Genomic DNA, 14,304 nt, shown 5'->3' on the forward strand with positions numbered 1-14,304 from the left:
TTCTGTGTTTTCTTTGGTCTGTCTCTGAATCCTTTGAAGATACCTAAAGATAATTCTTTTGAATTCCTTATCAGAGAGTTCCAATGCTGCTTCTTCGTCAGGGATGTGTTCTGGGTCTGTATCCTGCTCCCTTGTTTCTACCACTTTGTCCTGCTTCTTTGTGTGGACTGTAATGGTCTGTAGTCTCTGAGGCATCATGGCATTGTTGCATTTAGATCTCTGTTAACTGTTTGTGAAGAGCAGCCAAGGGTTATTCAGGCTCTTCTTGGTGGTTTTTTTATCGTTGGCCCATTGGTGGAGAAGGCAGTAGTGGCTCTCGCTCAGTAAGTGAAGTACAGGAGGTGTGGGTGTATTTGTGTCTCATGGGGACTGTTGTTGTCTCCCACTCAGTTAGACACAAATTACAATTGAATAACCATCAAAAAACTATTCAGTCTTGCGGGTCTGAAGTGTCCTTGGGCTTGTTGGAAAGCAGACCATGTTCTCAAGCCCCAAGAATCTGCCATAGCACAGTCTCTTTAAATATCCAAAATAATCAAGTCACTTTTAATCCTTCAAAATGGCGGCACCCTCCGGACCAGCAAAAGTACACAGCTCAGCCCGCCTTTCTCTTCACCTTCTCTGTTTATTCCCTAGCCACTGTGCACAGTCCTCTGTGCAGTCTGTGGCTAGCAGGGCTGATTTTTTGGTTAATTCTTAGGTCCTACCACCACTTGGGAATCTCCAAGCTGTCTGTGCTATCAGGATCACTGCCAGACTGCAGCTCTGTCTGTCTCCTTTTTTGCTATTTTCATGCAAATTCTTCTGCGAGTTGGGGTTTAGTCCACTTCTATATCCTTCCCTTTAAGACTCAGGGGTCCAGGATTATCTTCTGTGTCTGTGTTATGTGGTTTCCTTTTTCTTTGTTGAAGAGGTCTGTGCAGTCTTTCTGCCTAGTCTGCCATCTTACCCTCTTTGACTTGATTCTAAAGATATGATTCATAAAACCATGACTGACAAATCTGACTTCATCAAAGTTAAAAATTTCTGTTCTCCCATGATTGATGGCTCCAAGTAGTGTATCTTCTCTGACATAAATGTTCAGCCCATATGCCTGCCTGTCTATTATTTGGCTGGAAGCCACAGGAATGAGTTCAATTCCAGAATAGAAGGGCAGTGTATACACAGGGTGATAGCTGGGTTGGTATGAGTGGGAGTGCATGGGAAGGAAGGACACAGGGAAGAGGTAACTACGAGGAGGAAGCAAGAAGAGAGCAGTTACATTGTGGAGAATTGCAGTCAATGTCATGAGACAAAATGTGTATGAACATTGGAACTATGGGACTGTGGAAAGCAGTATGACAATTCTTTAAAAAGTTGGAATTAAAAATACCATTTGACCCAGCCATTCTATTACTAGGTATATATCTTAAAGAAGTGAGAGCCATGACAAGAACAGACATATGCACACCCATTTCATTGCAGCACTATTTACAATAGCCAAAAGATGGAAATAACCTAGGTGTCCATCAACTGAGGAATGGATAACCGAACTGTGCTACATACACACAATGGAATACTATGCAGCCCTAAACAATAACCTAGAATCTGCAAAACACCACATAATGTGGATGAACTTGGAGGACATTATGCTGAGTGAAATAAGTCAATCACAGAAGGACAAATACCATATTAGTCCGTTATTATAACAATCAAGGAAAGGTTTATCTATGGAAGGAAATTTTCTTTGTTGGTTACCAGGGGTGGGAAGGGAGGGTAGGGAACATTGTTAGATAGGTAGAGATAAGTATTGATTTGGGTGAAGAGAAGGGCAATGGACCAAACGTGAGTGATCAACATGATGGCACTGAGGAAGGGGAAGACATAGAGAGGTACATGGGAGGTACAGACAAAAAAGATGATAGTTTTGCACATACTGTACTCTGTTGTCAGTGAAGGCAAATATGGGTATATGGGTATATGGGTGGACAGAGAGGTGGACAGGCTAAACTATTAGGTATGTCTGTGAAGTGGGGAGTGTACCCAAGACCATGTATAGGGTTGGCAGACAATATTCCTGTAAGTGTATTTGTGTGATCTGAATTCCCAGGTGTATATTAGAGCTGAGCAGGGACAAGGTTGTAGTCACTTCTTGGTCAGTCAGCTACCCAGAGGGACTGAGTAGTTGAACCTGTGGGCTCGGGACCATAGTTGCATGGGACGTCAAGTTCAATTGGCATAACATACTATACAAAACATTGTTCCACCTCCTACTTTGGCAAGTAGTGACTGGGATCTTAAAAGCTTGCAGGCTGTCATCTAGATGCAACGATGGGTCGCTCCTCATCCAGAGCAGAGAAGAATGAAGAAAACCAAAGATTCATGGAAAGAATTAGTCCTAGCGACTGGTACACCATGCGATCCACAGCCTATTTGACCATGAGACCAGAAGAACTAGAAAAGGGACACCAGGTTTGCTGGTCTGATAGAGCCTGGTGGAACCACTGAGACTATGGCCCCTAGCTGCCCTTTAGGTCTAGGATTGAACCCACACCTGTGGCTTCCAGCCAAGCAAAAGACAGGCATAGGAGTTTAACATTTACCTGTGGTAAATACTCTCCTTGGAGAGAACAATTATAGGCGAATGTTTATGCACAGGGAGACAGCTCAGTGGGCAGTGATGCATGGAGGGATGGACACAGGGAAGAGGTGATTGTCTACAGGAAGTGGGAGGGGAGCTGTTGCATTGTGGTGAACTGTGGTCAATGTCATGAGACAAAGTGTTTGTGAACCGCTGTATGGAAAGTGAATTTGCTCTGTAAATTTTCACCCAAATCACAATTAAAAAAAAAAAAAAAATTAAAAGCTTCTCTTTAAAAGCGACTATATAGAGAATGAAAAGATACAGATAGGAGAAAATATTTGAAAATCATACATTTGATAAAGAACTGAAATGTATATACATAAACCCAATAATAAGAAGACAACATCTCAATGATAGGTAAAATATTTGAACAGAAAAGCTCCCAGACTCAGAGGCTTTAAAGTCATCCCTGTAAGAGTGGATTGGGAGCTCTGGTGGCATAGTGCCTAAGGCATCTGACTGCTAATCAGAAGGCTGGAGGGTTCAATGAGTCAGAATCGACTTGACTGTAGTGAGTTTGGTTTTTGGTTTATAAGAGTCGACTAGATGAAGAACTTTGCAGGGATGGAACCTAGTACTGAAAATTGAGGAGAAACAGAAGGTTTAATAAGAAAAAAGGAAGGCATACTCTACTATATTCAGCCAGCATTATTAAGCAATATGAACATGACAAGATGGAGGTCAACACTACTAGAAACTGGGGTAGGGTGGGGGAGGAAGTTAAGTAATCAAAGGGGAGCACTGTTCTAAAAACCTATTATCTCTTGCCCTGGAGGTGACTTCTGTCTATCTGTGCTCATCCATTAGCTACCTGAGACAACTAATCTTTGTCCCTCCTCCTTTGACCTCAGCATACTGTCTCCACTTTAAAGCCCTTGTTAAAGCTGGCATTTGTTTCTTATCTGGTAACTTCCTCCAGCCACCCTTGTAATACCTACTGTAATCTACCATCCTTCTCCATCTCTTCATCTGTCTGAGGTAGGCTATCTTCTGAGAATCCTTTGTTTCCCCTGCTCCAACTGCCCTAGAGTGTCCGTCCTATTCCTGTTACTATTTTTTCCATTCTGTCTACATCCTTTCCACTCACATGCTGGCACATGTGCCTTCCCTTCCATTTCACAAAATTCCATGAATATCATTCACAGCAGAGTTCTCTCTTCTACCTATCAAACTTCAGAATTTAAGCCAGACTCAGAAATAAGGAAAGCCCTGATTCTTACCATATGGGCAGTTGGGCAGCTGTATTATGGCAAGGCTGCTCTTTGTGTCACAAGTTAGAAATGTAAATGCCCTTAAAAATTGCATTTGTTATCAAATAATACTACACATTTTTAAAAAGTCAAATAGTTCCACAAGGCTTATAACAAAAACATGTCCCACACTTTTTCACCATAGTTCTTTACTCTCCAGAGGCAACTACTTTCAACTCTATTAGTGTATATTTTGATGTTCATATTTATATTTCTAAATTCAATGTAGACAACATTTCTATTATTATGACTGGTCAAATGGATTTATAGCTGAGCCATGGCAGTACTATAGCCACCATCTTTTTGGTGTAACCTTTTGTTTTTCCATCAAGTTATTGATGAGTTTTTAAATTAATTTTCTAAGTATCTATCACTATTTTATCCCAACTTCTTGAAAAGTGTAAATTTCCTCTCAAGATTTAAAAAATACTAGGTTAACTAGTACTCTTTTTCCTTCCTTCGTTTTTCTTTCTGACTCTTCTCCCTATCTCCTTCCTTCCTTCCCTTTCATATATTCTCTCCTTCCTTCTTAAATTTTATTTCACTGTGGTAAAATATATATAACATGAAATTTACCATTTTAATCTGTATTTTTGTATATTTTATTGTAGTAAGATATATATAACAAAACATTTGCCATTTTAACCATTTTTATGTGTACAATTCAGTAGCATTATGTTCACATGTGCAACCATCACCACTATCCATTTCCACATTTTTTTCATCACGTTTAACTCAGTACCCTATAAGCAATAATTCCCTATTTCCCTCTCCTACTCACTCCACCAATAAACTTTTTAAAAATTTTTTTTACTGTGATTTGGATCAAAGTTTACAGAGCAAATTCATTTTCCATACAGCAGCTCTCCACCAATAAACTTTTGTTTCTATTCATTTGCCTACTCTGTTGTTGTTAGGTGCCATTGAATTGGATTCAACTCATAGAGACCCCATGTACAACAGAATGAAACACTCCTGATCCTGCGCCAGCCTCACAATACTTACAATACCAGTGCCCATCGCTGCAGCCACTGTGTCAATCCATCTTGTTGAGGGCCTTCCCCTTTTTTGGTGACCTCCACTTTACCAAGCATGATATCCTTCTCCAGGGATTGGTCCCTTCTGACAACATGACCAAAGCAGGTGAGACGAAGTCTGGCCATTCTCACTTCCAAGGAGCATTCCAGTTGCACTTCTTCTAGGACAGATCTGTTAGTGCTTCTGGCAGTCCACGGTACTTTTAGTATTCTTCACAACACCACAGCTCAAAAGCATCAACTCTTCTTTGGTCTTCTTTATTTACTGTCCAGCTTTCATATGCATTTGAGGTGACTGAAAATACCATGGCTTGGGTTAGGTGCAACTTCATCCTCAAAGAAACATCTTTGCTCTTCAGCACTTGAAACAGGTCTTGTACAACAGATCTGCCCAGTGCAATACATCATCTGATTTCTTGACTGTTGCTTCCATTGGTGTTGACTGTGGAGCCAAGTAACATGAAATCTTTGACAACTTCAAACTTTTCTCCATTTTTCATGATGCTGCTTATTGGTTCCAATTGTGAGCATTTTCTTTATGCTGAAGTGTAATCCATATTGCAGACTGTAGTCTGTAATCTTTATCAGCAAGTGCTTCAAGTTACCTTCACTTTCAGCAAGTGAGGTTGTGTTGTCTGGATATCACAGGTTGTTAATGAGTCTTCCTCCAATCCCGATGCCACGTTCTTCTTCACACAGTCCAGCTTCTTGAACTATTTGTTCAGCATACAGATTGAACAAGTATGGAGAAAGGATACAATCCTGACATACTCCCTTCCTGATTTTAAACCATGCAGTATCCCCTTGTTCTATTCAAATGACAGCCTCCTGATCCATGTACAGGTTCCTCATGAGCACAATCAAATGTTCTGGCATTCCCATTCTTCTTAATGTTATCCACCATTAGTTATGATCCAGACAGTCGAATGCTTTTGCACAGTCAATAAAACACAAGTAAACATCTTTCTGGTACTCTTTGCTTTCAGCCAGGATCTATCTGACATCAGCAATAATATGCCTCATTCCACATCCTTTTCTGAATCCAGCTTGCATTTCTGGAAGTTCCCTGTTAATATGTTGCTGTAACAATTTTTGAATTACCTTCAGCAAGATTTTACTTGTATGTAATATTAATAATATTTTTCAATAATTTCCACATTCTGTTGTATTGTCTTTCTTTGGAATGGGTACAAATATGGATCTCTTCTACTCAGTTGGCCAGGTAACTGTCTTCCAAATTCCTTGGCATAAATGAGTAAGTGCTTGTATTGTGGCATCCATTCCTGGAGCCTTGTTTTTCGCCAATTCCTTCAGTGCAGCATCAACTTCTTCCTTCAATACCATCGGTTCTTTATCACATGCCATCTCCTGAAATGGATGAACATTAATCAATTCTTTTTTGTACAGTGACTCTGTGTATTCTTTTCATCTTTTTTTTTGATGTTTCCTGCATCATTCAATATTTTACCCGTAGAATTCTTCAACATTGCAACTCGAGGTTTGAATTTTTTCTTCCTTTCTTTCAGCTTCAGAAATGCTGGTAAAAATCTCCAATTTCCTCACCTTTGGCTTTGGTGGTTGGTGTGTAAATTTGAATAGTAGTACTATTAACTGGTCTTCCTTGTAGGTGTATGGATATTATCTTATCACTGACAGCATTGTACTTCAGGATAGATCTTGAAACACTTTTTGTGATGATGAATGCCATGCCATTCCTCTTCAATTTGTCATTACTGTCATAGTAGATCATATGGTTGTCTGATTCAAAATGTTCCAAACAAGTCCATTTCCGCTCACTAATGATATTGACCTTTATGCATTCCATTTCATTTTTTGGCTACTTCCAATTTTCCTAGATTTATACTTCATACATTCCATGTTCTTATTATTACTGGATGTTTGCAGCTATTCCTTCCCATTTTGAGTCATGCCACATCAGTAAATGAAGGTCCCAAAAGCTTTACTCCATCCACATCACTAAGGTTGACTCTATTTTGAGAAGGCAGCTCTTCCCCAGTCATGTTTTGAGTGCTTTCTGATCTGAGGGGTTCATCTTCTGGCACTATATCAGACAATGTTTCAGGGCTATTCATAACATTTTCCAATACTATATCAGATACTGTTTCACTGATATTCATAAGGTTTCCACTAGCCAATTCTTTGAGAAGTAGATGATCCCTTCCTTCTTCTTAGTCTGAAAGCTCCACTGAAACCTATCTGCCGAGGGTGACCCTGCTGGTATTTGAAATCCCAGAGGCATAGCCTCCAGCCTCACAGCAACATGCAAGCCACCACAGTACAACAAACTGACAAACTGACTACTCCAGATAGTTCATATAAGTGGGATCAGACAGTATCTGTCCTTTTGTGTCTATCTTATTTCAATAAGCATAATGTTTTCAAGGTTTATCTATATGGTGGGATATGATAGAACTTCATTTCTCTTTATGCCTGAATAATATTTCATTGCATATATGTACCAGATTTTCTTTAGCTAGTGATCTGCTGATTAACTTGAGTTGTTTCAACTTTCTTGCTATTGTGAATAATGCTGCAGTGAAAATTGGTATTCAAGTATCGGTTTGAGTCTCTGCTTTCAGTTCTTTTGGGTATATACTAGGAGGGAAATTGCTGGGTCATATAGTAATTCTATATTTAACATTTTTTGATGAAATTGCCAAACTATTTTCCACAGCAGCTGCACCATTTTATAATCCCACAAGCGAGGAATGAGGGCTCCTATTTCTCCATATCCTTAGTAGCACTCATTATTTTCCACTTTTCTAATAACAGTCATCCTGGCAGGTGTGAAGTGGTATTTCATTGTGGTTTTGATTTACATTTTCCTAATTACTAATGACATTGAGGGAGCTCTGTGCTTGAACAATTTCTCTCAGAAAGATCAGCACAAGGCTGGTCCCCATGAGGCAGAGGTTAAAGATGTCCCAAATGTCCAAACTACCGTACCACTCCATCATTTCAGACATTAACTCCTCTTCCTCCTCCTCCTCCCAGTAATTTCCCCAGTCTTAGGGTTCTGTATTTCGCTGTAACGCCTCACAGAACTCATAGACACCCAAGAGTTCGTCTCACGTAGTAGTGGTGGAGGCTGGTAGGCTGGCGAGTCCCAGGTCCGTAAGTAGGTCTGGAGGATCCTCCCAATTCTTGGGGTTTGATGAACCTCGATCAGCAGATCAGATGACGGCTGCTGTCCCAAATTCAGGGGCGAGATGAGGAAGAGCCAAGACACAAAACTGGAACAAGAGGAGGGCAAATCTTCTCTGGAGATTTGTAGGTATACTCTCAAGGAAGCTGAGGGTGGTGGTTTGAATTATACCCTCCAGCAAGGCAGGACTCAAGATACATTCCACCTGTGTTGCCCCAACAGAAATAACCTAAATCCCATCACAGAGTCAATTGCCAGTCATTATAGGGAAGGACTACTATCAGCTGCCCAGCCAAGTTGATACCTGACCTTAACTACCACACCACCCCAAACAGGCATGGATAATGGGATTTACAAAACATCACAGAATGGAGGACAATGGCTAGAAGGGTCACATCAAGCAATTCACCGCACTCTGGTAACGTAGTGCCTAAGGCACTTGACTGCTAACCAGAAGGCTGGAGGTTCAAACCCACCAGCCACTCCTCCGGAAGGAAGATAGGGCAATCTACTTCCATAGTGATACTGCCTCAGAAACCCAAGGAAGGGTCGCTATGAGTCAGGTCCAACTCAATGGCACATAACAACAACGACATTGAACATTTTTCCATAGGCTTAGTGGCCACTTGTACATGTTCTTTAAAGAAATGTCTGTTTAGACTCCTTTCCCATTTTTTCATTGTGTTGTCTTTTTGATGTTGAGCCATAAGAGTTCTTTATATATTCTGGATATTAAACCCTCATCAGATATATAAACATCACCACCAACAAAAACCCATTGCTGTCCAGTTGATTCTGAATCATAGTGACTCTATAGGAGGGAAGTGCCATGTATGGTTTCCAAGGCAGTAAATCTCTATAGAAGCAGATTGCCATATCCTGTGTTAGAGCTGTAGCAACTGGTAGGTTCGAACTGCCAACCTTCTGGTTAGCAGCTGAAAGCCTAACCACTGAGCCACCAGGGCTCCTGTCAGACATATCTTTTCCCATTCTATAGGTCATCTATTCACTTTCTTGATAAAGCCCTTTGATGCACAAGGTTTTTTTTTTTTTTTTTTTTTTTTGGTGAGGTCCAATTTATCTACTTTGTCTTTTGTTAGTGAGCCCTGATGGCACAGTCATTAAAGTGCTCAGCTGTAACCTAAAGGTCGGTGGTTTGAACTCATTAGCTGCCCCATGGGAGAAAGATGTGGCAGTCTGATTTCATAAAGATTTACAGCTTTGGAGACACTATGAGGCAGTCTACTCAGTTCTATGGGGTCTCTATGAGTTGGAATCGACTCAACAGCAGTGGGTTTGGGTTTTGGTTTGTCTTCTGTTGCTCATGCTTTTGTGGTCATATCTGAGTCCATCTGCCAAAATCAAGGTCCTCAAGGTTTATTCCTATGTATTCTAAGAGTTTTATGCTTTTAATGTCCTTGTACTTAGCCTGGTTTTAAACCAGGAAGGGTGTGCATCAGGGTTGTATCATTTCACCATACTTATTCAACCTGTATGCTGAGCAAACAATCTGAGAAACTGGACTATACGAAGAAGAACATGGCATCAGGATTGGATAAAGACTTACTAACCACCTGCGATATTCAGATGACAAATCTTGTTTGTTGAAAGTGAAGAGGACTTGAAACACTTACTCATAAAGATCAAAGACTACAGCCTTCACTATGGATTGCATCTCAACATAAAGAAAATAAACACCCTCACAACTAAACTAATAAGCAACATCATGATAAATAGAGAAAAGATGAAAGTTTTCAAGGATTTCCTTTTACTTGGATCTACAATTAACACCCATGGAAGCTGCAGTCAATAAATCAAACAGTATTTGTATTGGGCAAATCTGCTACAAAAGACCTCATTAAAGCATTCAAAACCAAAGATGTCACTTTGAAGATTAAGGTGCACCTGACCCAAGCAACAGTGTTTTCAATCATCTCATTTAATACAAAAGCTGGGCAATAAATAAGGAAGACTAAAGAAGAATTGATGCCTCTGAAGTATGGTGTTGGTAAAGAATACTGAATATACTATGGACTGCCAGAAGAATGAACAAATCTGTCTTGTAAGAAAGATAGCTAGAATGTAGCTTAGAAGCAAGGATGACAGATTTCATCTCATCTACTTTGCTTCTGTAAAGATTTATAACCTTGGAAACCCAGTGGGGGTCATTATGAGTCAGAATTGACTCTATGGCAGTGTTTTTTTGTTTTGTTTTGTTTTTTGTTTTATCTTTTACTTTAAGTGTTTTCCTCAAATACCTTGTATTTGTGCTTGGTTCATTCATGAGAATGAAGCACTGAAATACTAACTGGAAGCTCTAGATTCATAAGTAGGGCATATGAAGTATTTGGTTTTACTGAAGGACATTTAGATAGGGACAAGGCCATTATTGCCAGAATATAGGTCTTTTCATAGGTATAGAAGTTTCTTAAAGAGGTATCTCCTCAAATCTCTTACTTGGGTTATATCTGAATGGCTGCAAATGTAGCAGCAGAGTAGGATAAGGGATCTGGTGGTTTCACACTAAGTATGACTTTCCTTAATCCTCTCCTCCCCGTTTTCAGTATAGCATCTCTCTCTACTCTCTACAGTATCTATCATCCCTGAGTCCCTCTAGATCAACATCTCTGGACTGCCAGGGTATAAAGAGGGTAGTAATTGCTTCACTACAAAGTTTTGGGGGAAGGGATAAAAATCTTCCCACTTCTTCAGGAATATGTGATGCTTAAGATTTCAGAACCTACAGCCTGGATCAGTTTTGCTTCTTGGTTTCTCCCTAATCAAGGCATCAAGATTTTAGGATTTTTTTCCCCCCCTAATTAATTAATCCATCTACTGTCCAGTTCCTAGACTTCTCTTATTCCTTGTCAGGTGAGGTTTCCTCTCTCTCTTTCTCCACCATTTGGCTTCAAGTGTTTTCCATGCCTTTACATTTATTTTAGTAGAGTTTCAGAAGAGAGATATAAATATGTGTGCTCAGTCCTCCACATTGTATCTGAAGTCCTAAATTATTTTTTTAATGTTATAAAATTACTGGATTCCAAGGGGGAATTAAAACAGTTATATTTTAAATTAAATTTTGTGGGCTACTCGAAAACCTAACTCATTTATAACATTTTATTAAGGGGAAAAAGTAGGGTAGGGTGAAAAAGTAGCACTTGCTCTCAAGGGCCTTAATGCCAAAATGAAGAGACAGAAACAATTACACTGCTGTTGTAAGTCTCATAAGTAGACAAAGAGTTCCACAAAACTACCAGGCAAGAACCATCACCTAGAGTGAAGTCAAAAAAGGCTTCCCAGAAGAGATGACACTTGCCTTATTCTTGAAAAATAAGAATTAACCAGGCAAAGAAGGGAAAGGAAGAAAAAGCACTTGTTGGGTACTTCCTTTGTTCTTTGGCATTACATTCTAGAAAAAATTAATCTATTCCATTTTCTAGCTCACTAATTTGACTTTCAGCTGTATTGATTCCAATATTATGCACACTTACTGAGTTTTTAATTTGATGATATTTTTAGTTTGCAGAAGGCTGGGCAATCTACTTCTGTCCAGATACCACCTCAGAAACCCATGAAGGGGTCGCTATGGGTTGGAACTGACATGACGGCAGTTGAGTTTTTTAATTATTTTTTCATAGCAGCCTGTTATTATTACATGGATTCTGTGGCCTCTTGTCTTTAAAAAGATATTTAAAGTTCTCTTAGGTGTTAGTTCTGTTTGTTATATATGTCACCTCTCTTCCGTAGCACTGGTTTTCTTCAAAGGTTTAGTTGTTCCTAGTCGTAGCGCCGAAAGCACTTGACTGCTAACCAGAAGGCTGGTGGTTCAAACCCATCAGGCACTCCTTGGAAGGAAGAAGGTTGGGCAATCTACTTCAGTAGTGTTACTGCCTCGGAAACCCAAGGAGGGGTCGCTATGAGTCGGGTCCGACTTGACGGCACATAACACCAACAACAGTTGTCTGTACGTATTTCTATTTGAGAATCTCCAGTATGGCAATGAGTATAAATTCTGGAAATAATAGCCTACCTCTGGAAATTTTGGAAGAGTGATGAGATATTTTGGGGACTTGTGTTCTGCGTGGGGATGTATACTACATCTTCTGGAATAAGAGGTTATATGGGACAGTGCACTAATTGTCTGGGTCAGTATCCGCACAGAAAATTTCCTGTATCAGAATTCCCATTTCAGAGAGCCATACTATATTTATCCTGGAGTTAACAAACATAAGCATTATCTATCTTTTTTCTCCCCCTCTCCTATCTCTGTGACAATCTGAAGCTCTCCTCTGCTTTTCACTCCAGCCCCCAAATTGACCTTTAGGAGCCAACCTCTGACAGAAGCTCACTTGTTTGGGAGTAGTTCTCAGTATTTTAACCTGGAAGGAAGTACTGGTAGCTATCAATGTTTTCAGAATAAGAAAGGAATGAGGAGAAGGGAATGAAATATTCCAAATGTAGTTCTTAATTCACAAGAATTCACAACAGACAAGTCTGTTACGGTCCCTTCTATTATAAATTTTTTTCACCCATTTATTGACCAAGAGTTTGGGGTTATCTCTAGAGCTACTCTTACCTTTGTAGTGGTTTTTATCTGCTTTTGATGTATTTATCAGTCTGATATTATCTTCTTTTAAGAATACTTTGGAATTTTTTTTTATATGCTCTTTCTTGTTTTCAAGAATAACTGCAATTATACCAATATGTAAATTGATAAAAAATGTCTATATTCATCTCTCCATACCTGGTTGCCTATTTAACACTGCTACTTGATGATCTTAGAAGCATCCATAACATATTAAAGACTGAATTTATGATCTTGCCCTTAAACCAGATCTTCCTCAATGAAAGTCCTCACCTTTTATCTAGTTACACAAGCCAGAAACGGAAGCCATCCTTGATACTTCCTATCTCCTTCACTAGTCATGTGCCAAATGCTATTAATTTCACTTCTTAAAATAGTTGCTAGATCTTTCCACTACTTTCTATCTCCAATGTCACCACCTTAGTATAACCTGCCATTATTTCTCCCCTGAATTACTACAACAGCCTCCTACCTGGTCTACATCCACTCTTGCTCTTTTCTACTCCTTTTTCCATACTGCAGCCAGTGATCATATCATTTCCTATTTAAATGACTTCATTGGCTCCTTGCTACTCACGGATAAAGATTAAGAACATTGACATAGTCTAAAGGCTTTGCAAAGCCTCTAACTGTCCAACTCTATAATTACATTTCCTCCTACTGTCTGTATTCCACTCACACTGGCCTTTCAGTTCACTGAATGCATAATGCTCAGTCCCAACTTAGGATCTTTGCATATGCTGTTTTGTCTGCGGGGTATACTTTTTGCTCATCTCTTTGCAAAGTTGATTTCTACCCTTCTCAATTCAATTTTCACTCCTTCATGGAAGCTTTTCCTAATCTTGCTAACTAAACTTAGTTATAATCAAGTCATCAACTATTTCTCTTTTGTAGCACTTATCACTACTGTAATTTCATATTTACTTATATATGCTTGAAGGTTTTGAACATGAGATCTAGACCAAAGGCAGACGAATTCATCTTGGAGTAGGGGAAGGTCATCTCTTCCGTAGAGAATGGGAAGATAGGGCAGAAGTACAAATAGATGCTTACGTTTGAAGGAAGGACAGGAACTGAGTGTTCACATCTGACAGTCTTACCTGATACTAGTTCACTATTTGATGAACAGCTGTCACCCTGGAGGTTATCAGTTACTGATTCCTATGTGGAATAAGAATTAAATATAAAGCACAAATTATGAGGTTGAATATTTTTATATAACAATATTATAGCACATTGAGTTGGCTATTTTGAAAATGAAAATGTAATAATCAAATCTGTATATCAGTTTTACGCATCTAACGGATTCCTTCAGCTTAATGATCACAGATATAATCTGGTAATATTTAACATTAAATCTAAAGAATAAATATTAAAATATAATGCTGTGGACATATCTAGGGAGTCAACAATCTATAACTACTGTGAGATAAACCAATAAATAGACAATAAAGGTGAATATTTTTCTGATTCCTTAGGGAGGAAGTTCTTTTCTCCAAATATAAAAGCAAAATAAATAAATCAAAAGAAAAGTTTGATAGGTGCAAAAACGACAAGGAGGCCACATGTTCTGACCTCCTCTAACCCTACAAGGGGAAGGCAGGATTACCAGCAGTAACCCAAGGCCTATTACTGCAAGGCCA

At 39.3% G+C, this 14,304-nt stretch overlaps 1 protein-coding gene across 1 annotated transcript in view; it reads right to left on the reverse strand.

Moving 5' to 3' along the window:
• The window catches only part of MEIKIN (meiotic kinetochore factor), a 151,681-nt gene that overhangs the window by 134,767 nt on the left and 2,610 nt on the right, over positions 1–14,304 (reverse strand). The window contains exon 4 of the mRNA XM_042781380.1: positions 13,762–13,822. Coding sequence (XP_042637314.1) covers positions 13,762–13,822 — 61 coding nt within the window. The remainder of the gene's footprint in view (positions 1–13,761; positions 13,823–14,304) is intronic.

This window comes from Orycteropus afer, unplaced genomic scaffold (assembly GCF_000298275.1).
Source record: "Orycteropus afer afer isolate SDZICR_OR568_19922 unplaced genomic scaffold, OryAfe1.0 scaffold00112, whole genome shotgun sequence".
In the NCBI taxonomy this organism is placed as follows: Eukaryota; Metazoa; Chordata; class Mammalia; order Tubulidentata; family Orycteropodidae; genus Orycteropus; species Orycteropus afer.